This window comes from Leuciscus leuciscus (assembly GCF_965113295.1).
Source record: "Leuciscus leuciscus genome assembly, chromosome: 16".
NCBI classification, from domain to species: Eukaryota; Metazoa; Chordata; class Actinopteri; order Cypriniformes; family Leuciscidae; genus Leuciscus; species Leuciscus leuciscus.
Genome location: NC_138740.1, coordinates 19,375,610 through 19,391,782, shown reverse-complemented (window position 1 = coordinate 19,391,782; position 16,173 = coordinate 19,375,610). Strand labels below are relative to the sequence as shown.

The following is a 16,173-nucleotide window of genomic DNA, read 5'->3' as shown; positions in this document are numbered from 1 at the left end:
GCACCAAAGGTTTGTACTGCTTTATCCACTGAGGTCCATCTAACACACACACACACATTTTCTTTACCAGCTATAAGATTGGAATTTACTCTTGCCACAGGTAGACCACACTTCTTTAGAAGAAAATGAAGACCTTTTTGCATTTAGATAACTGTTCCAAAGTCTTTGCCCTAAAGAATAACCTCACATGTTGTGTTTTTGAGGGGCCCTGTGGTTCACATCCAAAGGAGACTTCCCATTTCTCCATGAACACAGCTCCTGTTGTGTTCACACTGTCGGCCTTTTGATGAGCACAGGCAGGGGGAGTAAAGTCCAGGACCAAGGGCAGATTATTAACCTGTGTAATCTGGTCCCCTTCTGTCTCTCGCACTCCCATAAAACCAGCGCTCTGCGGCCAGCCGGGTCTCAGGTCTCACGTGGCCTCTGGGAGACAGCAGCACAGAGCCCCGCACATCCTTCAAGGGCCAATGAATCAGTCAGAACCTGCAGAGGAGTTTAAGGTAAAATATCCTTCAAGTATGGTGTCATTGTCGGGAATTAAAACACTGATTTGGGTCACACTGCACATGTTTATCTCAAGAAATGTAAGAACAGGAAGTATTTGTTTGGTTGAATGTCACATTGGAATGCTAAAGATTTGAGATGACATCACAGTAGAATTTAGTAATAAATAAAAAAAACGCTGAAAAATGTCTATTTTATATTGAGGAAAATTGAGGGTTTTTATTATTATTATTATTTGAGTGCTAACAAATTCATATCTGAATCCTGGTCACGCAAATCAAGTACATTTAAAAGAAGGCCTTGCTTTTATGGATGCACACAAATGTTCAGATATGAGATGCAAAGAATTGTGCCAGATTAATATTTAGAAAATTAGTGACTCAAATGCAAGATACTCTAAAAAAAAAAAAAGATCAGGATATGAAGAGTAGGTAAATATATTTTCCTTTATGGTCAAAGTTTTTTGCTTTTTGCCAATTTGAGTCAGTGAATGATCTGAATGAGTAAAGAGCTCTTTTTTTTTACTATAAGTCTGAATAAATAGTACTTTTATGTAGTAGTTTTTTTCTGTGCTCGTGTTAGTTAAATGCGTGATGGAACATGTAACACTGAGAGGTGGAAATGTAGGTGATAGATTGAACAGTCCGTTCTGGTTCACTGATTTGATTGGATAAGTCACATTCCTAGAGTTATTAGGTTTCTTTGCACTGTTTCCATCACTTTTGTAATTATTTTCTCAACCCAACTTTTAAGCTGACTATAAAAAAGATTTGCAAAAAAGATTAATGGTTTATATGTGTGTATATATATATATAGAGAGAGAGATTTCAAAGTTAGCAAGGCTATGACAATTGATTTTGTAATCTTTTAATGCTTGTTTTCAGCTCTATTGTCAGTACTTGCATTGGTACAATGTGTGCAGTATTTATTTGGAATAGCAGCTGCATTGTTGTTCATAGTGACATAGCCTTATATGGTCTGGCTGCTTAATGATGAGTCGTGAGATTTGTTATTTTCCCCATGTTGTCTCTGGTTTAACACCTAATTGAGCACTTAACTTGTCATGCGTATCAATGAAATGTCTACCTTGCAAAAAAACTGGGATGGGACTAAACTAGAACATGCCAAGTGTTACAGTCTAAATTATCACTTAAAAAGCAGAAAGAAAACCGAATTATATTTGAAATATTAAAGTTTGTTTTTGTTTGAGTGAATTCTACTAATTATTTGGTTAATGGAGGCCGCTCATATTCAGTATCATAGACTTTACTGTGGGGTCTGTTTGCTGTCTTTTGCAGTTAGATACATTATCTGTAGTTAAATATTAAATATTAAGTGAATTATAAATGGTAAATGATAGAGTAACTTGCCAACTTTTGAACTTGGCTTCTTTGAAAATGCAAACAATGTAATTTTTCCTGTATGATGTAATGTAAAATTGTTTAAATTCACTATAATTATTATTTTACTATAATTACTATTATTTATATATATATATATATATATATATATATATATATATATATATATATATATATATACACTGTATATTTGATACCAATATGCCAATGTGTTACTTATATACCATTAAGGTATTTATTTATATTTTGAATTAGTTTTTATTTTTATATTTTCAGTTATCATTTACATATTTTTTTAAAGTATTTCTATTTAGCTTTAATTTTTTTTTATTAAATTTTTAGGTTTAATAAGTTTAGTACTTCAACTTATCTTTAAGTTTTTCATCTAATATTTATATTTTATTTGAACTATGTCTGTAAAAAAATTACAATAAGATAACACAAGTTAACACATGAACTAACAATGAGCAATATATTTTTACAGCATTTATTACCCTCTTTTAATGTTAGTTAATAAAAATGTTCATGTTAGTTCAGTTCAAAAACTAATGTTAACAGATACAACCTTTGATCTTACAAATGTAGTAATAAATATTCAGATTAACATCAACAAAGATATATAAATATTGTTCACTGTTAGTTCATGTTAACTACTGTAGTTATCTAATTCTTACAAATGAAACCTTGTTGTAAAGTGTTACCTTAGTTTCAGTTAACAACATTTTTTTTTTTATGATTTTAGTTTTAGTTAACAACAGCACTGATACCAATACATATTTTATGAAAGTTCTTACTTTAATTGTCTTACATATAAATAAATATAATTTTATATTTAAGCTTATGTATTGTATACATGTATTAACATGTATTAACAGATTGTTTAATGCACTTCATCAAAAGCTGTGCACACAAATAGTCCTATTGTCATGCATGATTCATATGTGTGTTTGTTCTCCATCAGCTCCCACCTTCAGATGGAGTTGTTCCAGCTGATGGTACAGAGCTACTGGAGATGCCTGCTGACCTGGCCAAGGTGTCTGATGAGAGTCCGAATCAGGTGGCAGGATTTGACATGATCTACAGAATCGAGGACGTCCCGCCTTGGTATCTGTGCATACTGCTAGGACTGCAGGTACACTTTTAACATTCTCATCTCTCTTCAAGTCTGACTCACCCAACATCCCTATCCCGTCTAAACCCTCCTACATCTGTATACGTTCTGCCTCTGGATCTCCAGCACTACCTGACATGCTTCAGTGGAACTATTGCTGTACCATTCTTACTGGCTGAAGCCATGTGTGTGGGACAGGACCAGTACACTGTCAGCCAGTTAGTGGGCACCATCTTTACCTGTGTGGGGATCACTACGCTCATACAAACTACATTTGGTGTCAGGTGAGTAATTTAATGTGTGCTTCAGTACAGAAATATGTGATTAGTTGTCACTGTATGAATGTTTTTATGTGCCATGATCAGGTTGCCTTTGTTCCAGGCGAGTGCTTTTGCCTTTCTCATCCCTGCTCAGGCAATTCTGAGGCTGGATAGATGGAAATGTCCTCCTGAAGGTACAAACAGTGTTACACACCGTGTGAATTTTTACAATCACTATCAGTGGGGGAAGCTTTTAGGCATATTACGTTTGCACAAACCAAAGATTAAAGGGATAGTGAAAAGTCATCATTTACTCACCCTCATGTTGTTACAAGCCTGTATGAGTTTCTTTCTTCTGTTGAAAGAAGATATTTTGAAGAATGTTGGTAATCAAACAGTTGACGGCACACATTGACTTCCATAGTAGGAAAAAAAAATACTATGAAAGTCAATGGCTCCCGTCAACTGTCTGGATACCAGTATTCTTCAAAATATCTTCTTTTGTGTTTTCATTTTTGGGTGAACTATCCCTATAATTTTCCATTTTGTTGATATTTTGTCTACTACTTTAGTATGGTAACCTCCTCAGGTCAACATATATACTTTGCAAGCAACTATTTGGCTGTACTTTAAAACGCAGACTAAATATCTCCCATAATTAGGTATTACATCAGAACCCGGAAGACTAATTTGCTGCTGGTTTCATCAAGATTTTCCTATTTGGTTTTATAATGGGGTTTTTCCATTCATGTGTAAAATAAAGCCTGTGGTTAACATGACCTGACGATACTTTGACGTTTTGTTCTACAACGTAAACGGCACACACCCAATGCGAATTTTGATGCAGTTTTCATTTTTATTTTGAAAGCGTATGTTTTTAATAAGTGACTATATAAGACAGTCTCTGAGTGTGTGCCGTTTACGTAGTAGAACAAAACGTCAAAGTATTGTCAAGTTATGTTTACCACAGAAAAAAAACATTATAAAACCCCATAGGAAAATTTGAAGAAACTATAGCGGCGAATTAGACTTCCGGGTTCTGACGTCATACCTACGCCATTATAGAGGAACTGTGGTTACTGAAACATTGGGTGTGCTCCAATTCAGAGGCTGCATCCTTCGAAGGACTCAAAGGTGGGACTGAGCGTTGTTAAATTACTTTTTTGCAAGTTATATTAAACTGTCTGAAAACAAAACGGGGTTCACAAACTTTTAAATATGTTCACCATGGTCCATTTCTGTAAAGAGTATAAACTATATATAATCACATCTTAGTAAGATATGTCAAAGTGTACATTTGTATCATTAGATATTTGAGTAAGTTGGAACCTAATACATTTAACATTGTCACACAATGAATTCTGGGGTAGGCAAGGCCACAAATGATCCATCTGTTGTATTCTTCATTTCACGGGAAACGGAGGCCGCATTTGGAGGCCGCATTTGAAGGAGCCTTCGAATTGGGACAGCCTTCGTCACGCCGCAGTGACACAATCGGCCTTCAAATGCACTCTTCGAAGGATGCAGCCTCTGAATTGGGATGCAGCAATTGTTGTTCAAGTGTTTATTTGGGGTGACAAACTCCCTAAACCACCAAAACAGCAAGACCAAGCACAACAATTGAAAGTGTTTGCACGTCTCGTGAAATGTTTTTAAAAGTTTAACTGCTTTTAATTTGGTGTCTTAAAAAGATTGTACTCTCATTGAAAAGGCAACGAGAATCAAGTTTACATAAAAAAAGTTGTGCAATGTGAGTAAATCAGTCCTTTTTCTAAGAAGCATTGTCTATTAAGAATCTATTTACATTCCACATTGTGCAGGTCAAGCAGTGTGGAAGTTAATGCTTAACCATGGTTTTGGGTTTCACAGAGGAGATTTACGGAAATTGGTCTATCCCTCTCAACACGTCTCATATTTGGCACCCACGAATGCGAGAGGTGCGTGACTAATGTTTAAAGATTGAACCAGTTATCACTGCCTTCGTAACGTGCTGCGTCCTGACCTGGGTGTTTGTGTCAATTCTCTGTAGATTCAGGGCGCTATTATTGTGTCCAGCTTGATTGAGGTGGTCATAGGGTTCGCTGGAATCCCTGGGATCCTGCTTAACTCAATCGGGCCCCTGACTGTCACCCCCACAGTGTCCCTTATCGGCCTGTCTGTCTTCCAGACGGCGGGAGACCGCGCTGGCAGCCACTGGGGCCTGTCTTTGCTGTGAGTTCTTGAACTCTTTAAATGCATTTCAAGCTCATTTATCTCTACACTAGCTGTGATTTAATACATCTGTGTGTTTTGTCGTTCCAGGTGCATCTTCCTTATTGTTTTGTTCGCTCAATATTTGAGGAACTGGGCTTGTCCTTTACCCAGCTATTCCAGACAAAAAGGCTGTCACATCACACATGTGCAAATATTCAAGATGTTTCCCGTACGAACCCCCAGCTACATCAACTACATGCATATTGCCTTTTGATAATATTATAAACATAGCAATAAAGGCCTTAGAACAAAGTTCACATTACCCCATGTGGCGCTTGTTATCAACACATTTACACACTGAAATGCTCACTTCTGAACATTTTGTCCGTAGTAACTGATTATCCTGATTTCAGTAGATCATCATGGCAATCATGTTGGTATGGCTGGTTTGCTATATTCTCACCCTGACGGATGTGCTGCCGAATGACCCAAATCGGTACGGCTACAAGGCTCGCACTGACTCCCGGGGCGATATTATGACCCAAGCGCCGTGGTTTCGTTTCCCCTATCCATGTAAGGACTTTGCTTGCTTCCTGTAACACCTATGATTTATAATGGCTTGTTTATCAGAAAATGTCACTATGACTTATACCTAATCTAAGACTTGAATTTTTTTTTCCACAGTAAAACGATTAGAAGGGAATTATATTGGTGGAGCAATGGCCAAACTCTTTCCAAATCAGATCATTTTCTTGATTTTGTGTGTGTCACAGGTCAGTGGGGTTTGCCGACAGTGACGTTAGCAGGAGTGCTAGGCATGTTTAGTGCAACTCTAGCTGGTATTGTTGAGTCTATCGGGGATTATTACGCCTGTGCTCGCCTCTCTGGAGCTCCGCCTCCTCCTGTGCACGCTATCAATAGGTAAGAACAAGAAGCAGTAGAACACTTTTTTTTAAGGGGGCCATATCATGAGAAATCAGATTTTCCTTTTATAAATAATTCCAAATGACTATGAAAACATGCTGTAACATCCTCAAAAGCCAGTTGTATCATATTTGATACTCATATTTTAACATGATTTTTCTCAAAAAATAAGAATGGATAATAAAGTAAACCCAAGTTACTTCAGTCCAGTAAATGTTCATCTTATAATATTTCTAACAATATAAAAGTTATTCTTACGTTTACGTTATAAAAATCAGTAAAAGATTTCACAGCAAAAAGACAAGTTTACCAAGACATTAAGAGGGATGTTTTAGAATTATACTAAAAGGCGTTTTACTTGCTGAAAAGTATAAACAATCAACCAGACGACAGAAGGCATGTAGTAAACTGTGTTGAAGTCCATTAAACGTTGCGCTCTTCCTGGCTGTGTGTAGCACCTATCACTCTGCATATCCTTTTGAAGAATACCAGTATTATTGGGAAGAGTGTCTGAAGATCATTTTTCACAATGTCCCTGACCATTTCAGTCTGATTTTGAGTTGAAGTGCCACATTACAGCTCAGATTTTGTTATCATGTCACAACTACACGGGATCCGACAGCAAAATTGACACAGTGTTAACATTTTTTAGACCCTGAGGTTTTTTTCATTCTCAGGGTCAGAAAAGGTGGGAAAAGGTCATGAAAAATAAAATAAAAATGCGCACATCAGTGGAAATCAAAGACAAAAATTTAATTATATATATATATATATATATATATATAAAAACGTGATATGACCACTTTAATATTTAGTGGTTTTAGTTTTTTCATGGTTTATGTATTTCTTTTCTAGGGGGATCTTTACAGAAGGAGTGTGCTGTATCATAGCGGGGCTGCTGGGCACAGGAAATGGATCAACCTCTTCCAGTCCTAATATAGGGGTGCTTGGCATTACAAAGGTGAGAGAGTGCGAGCTCTTAGGCTTTTTGTAACACTAGTGTATATTGACAGAATTGGGTAAATGCAGTTCTAGTGTCTGTATTTGTGACAACCGATCAGAGTCCCTCCGGGACTGAAGCTGATATCAGGTGTATACAGATACACTATTCACAATTCTCCTGTTGTCTCCTCGGTTTCTCTGTTTTCAGTGTCGTCATTCATTTTGTGACAAGCAGTGATTTCTCTGGTGTCTTGATTTCTCTGACAGGTGGGAAGTAGGAGGGTGATACAGTATGGAGCAGGCATAATGTTTTTATTGGGAACTATTGGGAAGTTCACCGCCCTGTTTGCCTCCTTACCTGACCCTATCCTTGGAGGAATGTTCTGCACCCTGTTTGGTAATGAGCTTATTGGACCTATTTGCATTTGCCGATGTTTTGTCACAGCTTTGTCCACAGGGTGTCAGTAAAGAGCCCAGAAACTCCCCAGGAAGTGCCCTGTCCCAAATGGCACACTTCATGTGTACATGCGGTTTTGTGGACCCGTGGACAATGGCTGCCGGGTACGCATGTCCGTTAAATTCACAAGACCGTAGGGTGTACCATTTGTCATTTTAGGTTTCAGAAAGGTGCTCTCAAATACCCCTTTGCAGCCGATATGCGCCCTCGATGTGCACTTTTGCAGAGCTGGCACTGAAGTGAGCTCTGCAGCAGACTTCTACCCAACAGTCAAAGCAGCATTACGTCACAAAAGTGTGGATGCAGAGAGAGATTATGAGGGCTTATGGTTCCATTTGGGACAGGGCCTAACAGTGCACATTTCCACCCTTTAGAGTTCACATCCAAGTTGACGACATGCCACGAATTAATTTTAATTTTATATTTCAAACCAAAAATTTTAGGGGACCAGACATCGTTTAGTTACACACACCACCACTGAAAATTGAAGATATATATATATATATATATATATATATATATATATATATATTTTTTTTTTTTTTTTTTTAAGAAATGAATGCTTTTATTCAGCAAGAATGCATTCAATTTATCAAAAGTGACAGTAAAGACATTTATAATGTTACAAAAGATATCTATTTCAAATTAATGCTGTTCTTTTGACCTTTCTATCATTCAAAGAATACTGAAAAAATGTATCAGGGATTTCACAAAATATTAAGCAACACTGATAATAAGAAATGTTTCTTGAACACCAAATCAGCATATTAGAGTGATTTTTTGAAGGAGCTTTGGAATAAATTACAGTATTTAGAGAATTAAAGGTTTAAAAAGAGAAAATGGTTGTTGTGGTAATAATAGGTTTCAATATATATATATTTTTCTTTTTCACTATTTTGATGAAGTAAATGCAGCATTGGTGAGCATAAGAGACTTCTTTCAAAAACTGTTTTGCAAATCTTACCAACCCCACACTTCAGAACGGTAGTGGCCTATATATGTATTTTGTGTAGTTTTAAACTTGTTTTCTGTTTTGGTTTGTACACAGGTATGATTACAGCTGTTGGACTGTCAAACCTACAGAGTGTGGATCTGAACTCCTCCAGAAATCTTTTTGTTCTGGGTTTCTCCATGTTTTTTGGCCTCATGTTGCCTAATTACCTGGACACTCATCCTGGCAGCATTAAAACAGGTTCATATGTCTGATGGTGTTTTCTGATATATTTTCTTTCGAAGCAAGAATGCTGTGGATGTTGTCACCTATTACTGTTCTTTTGATTGATTTTAACAGGTGTGGCAGAGCTGGACCAAATCATCACAGTGCTCCTGACAACAGAGATGTTTGTGGGGGGATTCCTAGCATTTGTACTTGATAACACAATCCCAGGTATGCATCTGACAGAGTGACTCATAATATACAAATGATTTAGATCAATAGAGAACAAAGGCAGTGTAAATTTACAAACAGGCAGTCACGCAATCTGTTCTACATTCAACATTGTGTGTGTGCAGGCACCAGAAAAGAGCGAGGTCTGGTAGAATGGGCGGCTGAGAGTTCTTCAGGAGCAGGAACAGTAACAACGGACACTTATGACTTTCCAATTGGGATGGGGCTGGTCCGAAAGCTGGGCTGCATGCGTTACCTGCCAATCTGTCCCACTTTCCAGGGCTTTAAGCCATCATGCCGCAAATATGAGGAGGAGGAGGACATAAAAATAAACAAAGGTGTGACTGATGCTCCAGTTGAAATGGTCTGCACCAAAATTTAGGCAGATCATTTTTTTTCCTTTTCACAACTGAGCACTAATTTTGCTGTCACACAATTTTTTTTATTTGTTTCGTTTTGCATCACAAACAAATAAGGAAAATGTTAAATAAGAAAATGGGTGCATATATTTGAAGTAAAACTTGGATGAACAGGACAAAGGATCTTTGTTCGTCTAACATCCAACCAAATGTGAAATTTGAGTTAATTTTAAAGAATTAGATATTTTACTGAAATTACTTAAAAAGAAAATGGTCTTTTTTTTTCTTTTATTACATCTTGATTGTGTACAAAATACGCAAGTGATTAACACTAAACAAAATATGCTCAGAAATGTTTAGCTTAAGAAAGTGGTGAACATTTTTTCAAATACACATAAATCATAATGTATATACATGTTATTGTAACTAATAATGTTTATAAATACTAAGAGTGTATTATGTATTCTATAAGAGCCATAAGACAAATTATCATGTGGATATTGGGTTTTGACAAAGATGTGCTTAAGTTATTTTGTATTAAAATATAACTTAAAATTGATCTTTCTGTCTGTCTAAAATATTTTTGTAATGTAAATTTTGATTTATTTGTAACACATTATTAGGTTCAATTAGGTCCAATATTAGTTATATATAGTCAATAATACAGCCTAAATATCAGACAACGGCTCTGTGATTTGAAGCAAATGTCTCTTATAAAGGTGTCAGTAGCAGAATGGACAACATTTCTCAGGCAAATTCAGTTTAAAAGCAGTTTACATCAAAATTGTTTAGTCATTTGAGACACTAATATGCTGTTTATATATATTTACAAAAAGTGTTGTCAGAAAGTGCTTAAAGGGATAGTTCACCAAAAAATTTAAATTCTGTCATCATTTACACACACTTCTTTCTTGATAAATGACGATTTTATTTTTGGGTGAACTATCCCTTTAAGTAAGCCATAGTTTACATGAAACTGATCCATGGTTTTGCTCAAACTAACATTTAGTAAATATAAAAATAGTGACCTTTGTCATACTTGCTAAACAAGCTCAGGACACTTAGGTCCCTTGGTGAGTCTCAATTGCCAATACCAGAGGTGACCTGAGCCCTTCTACCCTTTAAAGCCCCTGCTCTGTTTATTTAGCCTGAATGTGTGAATGCATATGTATCTTACAACATTTCAACAGATATAATCAGTCTCACCCAACTCAGTTGCCAAGTCCAGAGGTAGCCTTTACGAAGTAAGGAGTGTTGAGTGCAATGATAACAGAATATGCTTTCAGCTTAGATGCCTTGAGACCTGGGCAGCAGATGGTCATCATGTTTCACTCAATCAGTTGCTTATAAAAAGCTCTTATCCAGCATTAAATAGGCACTGAGTAATGTGATCCTTGGGCATGACTTATTATCTTCTGCAGTCTATAAGTCCCATCAGGTTTCATGGTCCTGGCGGTGGGAACACCTGAGGATGTGACTGTATATAAGGCAGGCACTGTGGGGTGTACATGGGTGGGATATGAAGAGAGGCAAAGGGTATAGCACAAGGTGTGGGTAAAACAGCATTGGGAAGGGTCTGCTGTTGCAGTAGGACCTCAACATACTGGCAAGTTTCTGGATCAAACAGCATCTTGCGCTGTGGCAGCTGAGGCATGTCTACATAGAAATAGCGTCCAGTTTCCGGGTCCAGCAACAGTTGGCGAGGGTTTTGTCCTATGGCTATACTTCCTCCTGCTTCTGGATACAGCACACCTGCAGCCCCAAGCCTAGCCTCTCCACTCATGGGAGCAACAAATATTGTGTTGTGTTGGCTTTCTGGAGAAGGTATTTTTAGCCCTGCTTCTTTGTTCTGAGCTTGACTGGTTGAACCATCTGTTGGCTGGATTAGCGCTTTTCCATCCTCAGAGAGGGATCTCAGTAGAGGGGTATGACTGTTTGATGCAGGAGGCTGGTTATAAAGAGGTGTTTGAAACAAGACAGGCCCTTGAACGTAGCCATGAACAGCTCCAATTTGAGGAGAGATTGTTTGGTAACCCAGCGGACTGGGTTTGTAATAATATGAGGGAACTGAAGCAACTGTTAGGACACAAGCAGACAGAGGTCCCACTGAACTCTGTGACCTGGGAGGAAGGCATGGTGTCTGGAGGCCATCACTGATTATCCTACCATGGTCCTGTTGCTCAGAACTTGCTGTGGGTGAACAATATTGCAGTGCTACTGGGAGAAGTTGATCTTTGTCAGAGCTGATGGTCATCTCATGCTCTGCTTTGGTCAAGTCTCTTTTTGTAGGCTCTTCAGTAGAAGCCTCCTCTCCAGTTTGCAGTTCCAGGTCTGTCCTGTTTGTTGGTTTCAAGATTGCATCACTGACTAGAACAACAGGTTTACTCATGCAAACTTGGCTATCCTGTGTCTCTGAGGGCTTTGACAAGGCACAACTGTTTGCCTTGGTTACACTAATTTGGCTGACCTTTGTAAATCCAACTGTATGACATTTGTCATTTGATTCCACATGAGCCATTACCTTCGTTGAGCATCCTCTTGGTGCAGAGTGATCTCTCCTTCTGTCCAGTGGAAGAGGTGGAGTGACTTTCCGCAACAGGGGTTTTTCATCTTGTTTGTATCCCTTTCCCTTTCCTTCACTCTTGTTGTTGCTTAGAGTGTGTATTGATGGCTGAAACAAAGGAACACTCCCATCTATAACATTGGTTAATTCCCCAGGGCCCTTAAAGGGCATATTGTATGTGTTTTTCACCAGGCTCCTCATGTCTCTTACTACATGCACAGGGGCCATGGCTTTCAATTTGCCTTGGCTTTGCATACCTAGGCTTGCAAACTGTCCTGGTGACCTGATGTCCTCTCTGTCACTCTCCTGCTTCTTCCCAACACCACCCTCGGCAACTCGGGGGATTGTATTATCCACTGCATTTGCTTCCAAATCAGAGATTAGGCATGCAATATTAGTAGGACTGAGTGTACTTTCCATGCTGGCAGCCTGTTGCTCCTGCTTTTCCATCACATTTGTTAGGGTCATATTGTGCTGTTTATGTATTCCTTGCTCTGTATGGCATTCTTCAGGTGTGGTTTTCACAGAGGCCTGTGTGCTGAGGGCTACATTTGATGCTGCACTCCAGTTCCATGCTCTGCCCTTTGCTGAGTCACAGGATAGCTTCACTCCAGGGCTCAGGTTAGGCAGTCGCAACGCCTCCTCTCTTAGGCTTAGCTTCTCTGCTTTCTCATTCTCTGAAGGGTCTATTTCAGTACCACTACCTTGAACTTCAGACCTGCCAGTTCCACTTAAAAGAGAATTTAACCCATGTTTGCTTAACAGTTTGGGTTGTGTTTTAGAATTAACACTGCAATGCTTTTGAACAGAGCTGCACTCTGTCTGGGCCTCCCACTTAAGTGTAGCACTTTGAGTTAGTTTGGTAGTTTCAGCATATACATCCTTGCCAAATGAATACAGGCATTCATCAGTGGTAGGAGTCCTGTTGTTCACTTTGGTAGATGCAAAAGCTTTATCAGAAACATCCAAGGTGCGAAGATTTTCTTCATGTTGCATCTTTTTTGATAGGACACTTGTTATGATGCAGGAAGCCATTTGGGTTTTGCTGGACGTTTCATCCAGGGAAAATGACTTCTGAAGCCTTTTCTTTCGTTCGGCCTGTACTGACTTTTGATTAGCCATGTGGGACTCCTGGTTAAATGCTGCAGGGGTGCTATGCTGACGCTGAAATATGTCTCGAGCACGCACAGTTGTGTTTGGAACCTGAAGGGGTTGATTGTTGTTCTCTCTGACGTGTGACTCTGCTGTGTCCCGTCTCTTCAGTTGGATTTGTCTTTTGGGAACAGTCTTTAAGCCTCGCTTTACTTCATCTGTGGTTTCCAATGCTACGTCAACACACTCAAAGCTGCTGGATTCTGAGCAAACAGATGTGTTTTGAGTGTTTGAATGCATCTGCATTTTGAAAGAAAGAACATCTTCTGTCCAAATGTTGTCGTTTGCATCAGTAGAAAGCTGACTTGAAGGCCTACAGTTTGAACTGAAAACATGCATGTAGTCAGTTTCAGAACAGGAAGATCTTACCTGGGCCAGGTTAACAAGGCCCCCCACCTTCCTACTGGCCTCAGCGAACTTTGTTCCCATGCTGGTTGATCCTCTGGTATTGTCTGTAGAGTGAAAGGGTTGCCAAGAGCTGCTACACAGCGTGCGGGAGAGTGGTTTGGACTGCCAGACGCCTTGCCGGCTCTGCTTTTCCAGCCTCCGAATATCTGCAAGACTCTGTAGCTGGTGTTGGTGTTGGTGCCTGGTTGCGGGGATACACTCTGAATAACAGTGTGGCGGGATTCTTGACTCCTGCTTGCTGGCTGTGAGTGTTGAGATGCAGTTTGCAGACGCTTTTCTATTTCTAGACCTGACTGACAGCTCAGCCTGCTCCTTTCTGCAACTCACCCCTCTAGCCTGCCCCTCCCCCTCATTTCCCACATGACCCAGAACATGTCCCTCTCTCTCAAGCCTGCATTCAGCCCCAGGTGCACTCAGACCTTCTCTGGGTCTTTGCTTTTGTGTCGCGTGGTACTCCTTTGGCTCTGTGCCACCATGCTCCTGTTCCCTGCCTTTGCTGTATTGATTTCTCTCAGGCGTTATCAAAATAGTGTTTGAAGTGAATCTGGGTTCTGGAGAGCTGTGCTCCTCAGCAGTTCTAATGTTAGTGTGAAAATCAGTCTCGCTGCCTCCAAAATAATCCTGCGGTTTAACTGGTGAATCTTTTCCTGATAAATTAAACTCGTTGGAATTATCCTGCTTTTGTATGGGGTTACTAAAGGCTGTATTTACAGAATGCAAATCCACATTTGTACCCGTCAGCAGATGTTTTGACTCAAATTCTATGATGATCTCAGATGATGAAGATTTATCCAGTTCACCTTGGGACACCTCAGGCAGCACTTCTGTGCCTTTCCCTTCTTGTGTTTCGTAGTCCTGTGATAGCGTGGTGGCTTTGATAAAGGATCTTGAAGTGATGCCTTCTATAGAGGTAGCACAATCCAAGAGCTCAAATGAGCCACCTTCAGTAGGATGCTCTGTAGAGAGAGATTGTGTTCTGTCCTCTGAAGCATCACTGTACTCACTCAGAGAACATAGAGCAGTGTAGTATGAACTTGCCGAATCATCCATGATATCATCACTCTGCTCTAGGTCACTTTTCCCTTCATCTCTTTGTTGGAGAGATGGACTATTTTTTTCTTTGATAGATGAAGATGACATAGACATTCCTTTTAAACGTCACTTCCTTCTGCAGTGCCTGAAAATTCCTGATGCAATAATGCGGGACACCCTAGAGTGGGGTGGATGTGCAGGTCAGACCTAAAGTGCAAGAGCAGAAATGTTTCCATCAGAGATTCCATCAAGCCAAGTAATGAAACATGAAATCACATGTCCAGAGTCTAACTGATTTTGTCAAGGAAAAATAATAAGAATAAAGAGTTATATTTTTAGATGCTCTAAATTATACAGAAAATATATTTATATATTGTAGTATATTTTATATATAATTATTATTATAAATTAGTTGTATAATAAAGGAATATTTCTAAACACTTAGCCTTCTTGTAGCAGCCACACCTTAAAAATACTGCTTAGAATCTCATGCATTTGATTTGTGATGTAACATTTGTGATGTGACAGCATTGTTTCCATTGTGTTTGACTTAACAGTGTTTGTCAAGGGAAATACTGTGTATCCTAGAAAGACAGCTGCAGATCTGGTGCTTGAAGCCATCTCATCTCTAATGAAAAATTTCACTCACCTGATCCAAACAATCCAAAATCTTCTCCGTTTTTGTTTAAATTCCACTGAGATGCTAAATCTGAATGAAAAGTCAAGGAAAAAGTGTCAAAGAATTATGTCAACAGGCAAAATGTCTATAATAAGAAATAAGGACAAGTGCCCTCTTAAAAAGTATGCTAAGCTAGGGACAGCAGAGGAGATGAATCAGACCTTATTTTTTGGCCGCTGAGGGTCTGGATCAGGAAATGTGGTTCAGGCCCAGTAGTAGCTATAAGGTAGTGGTGTGGCAGTCAGCTTTGACAGCAGGTGCTGGTCTGGCTGTGCTGGAGCATACCCTTTGGAATCTGACTAGCATAGCCAGTGCAGTCACAGGGCCAGCTAAATATAGTTCCCCAGGCCCCATAACACTATCATCAGGGAGATAGAGCTGAAGTCTTGTGGATACACTGCGGTAAGTATTGGGCCTTTAAATGGCCGTTGCAAATAGAATGGTCATGCAGGTTATGTAGGTATCATTTGATGGTGTAAATTGGTGCTTTTTAAAGTAGGCATTAAAGGTATCAGTATATCTAAATTAATTGTACATTGATCTGAACTTTGTTAATGTGAAGTTAATTTTTATGTGAAATCGTGAGCTTAGAATTATAAGGTTCTATCTCCGTTTAGGGTAGTTCCGAGATATTGAGCATCAAAGTTTTTACATCCCAGCTGGCAATGGAGAGATGGAACCTTTTTATTTTATTAATAACTACTAACAAAATATTTTTTTTACAAAAATATCACCACACAGGCATTAATAAACACCTAATGGATCAGATTATGTCAAAAACTCAATTTTAACCTCACGAAATGTAGTTATGCAACTGGCAACTTAACTATGGGAGGAAGCA

General features: G+C 38.9%; 2 protein-coding genes across 3 annotated transcripts; one reads left to right on the top strand and one right to left on the bottom strand.

The window, feature by feature from the left end:
- Positions 1 to 78: 78 nt before the first annotated feature.
- On the top strand, positions 79 to 10,055 carry slc23a1 (solute carrier family 23 member 1). Its single transcript, XM_082141038.1, has 14 exons — positions 79 to 500; positions 2,827 to 2,997; positions 3,103 to 3,260; positions 3,342 to 3,430; positions 5,106 to 5,173; positions 5,266 to 5,447; positions 5,538 to 5,658; positions 5,846 to 6,002; positions 6,203 to 6,350; positions 7,209 to 7,314; positions 7,563 to 7,692; positions 8,801 to 8,944; positions 9,044 to 9,139; positions 9,265 to 10,055. Exons 1-14 carry the CDS (start codon positions 468 to 470, stop codon positions 9,519 to 9,521), a joined length of 1,860 nt encoding a protein of 619 aa, XP_081997164.1. The 5' UTR covers positions 79 to 467; the 3' UTR covers positions 9,522 to 10,055.
- LOC309477682 (uncharacterized protein) lies at positions 9,557 to 16,056 on the bottom strand. Of its 2 annotated transcripts, XM_082141013.1 has the most exons (4): positions 15,494 to 16,056; positions 15,303 to 15,362; positions 13,583 to 14,860; positions 9,557 to 13,453 (listed from the first exon to the last, which is right to left on the bottom strand). In XM_082141013.1, exons 3-4 carry the CDS (start codon positions 14,765 to 14,767, stop codon positions 10,940 to 10,942), a joined length of 3,699 nt encoding a protein of 1,232 aa, XP_081997139.1. In that variant the 5' UTR covers positions 14,768 to 14,860; positions 15,303 to 15,362; positions 15,494 to 16,056; the 3' UTR covers positions 9,557 to 10,939. The 2 variants fall into 2 exon arrangements, with proteins under 2 accessions (XP_081997139.1, XP_081997138.1); XM_082141012.1 differs by having other exon boundaries at positions 9,557 to 14,860.
- Positions 16,057 to 16,173: the final 117 nt, after the last annotated feature.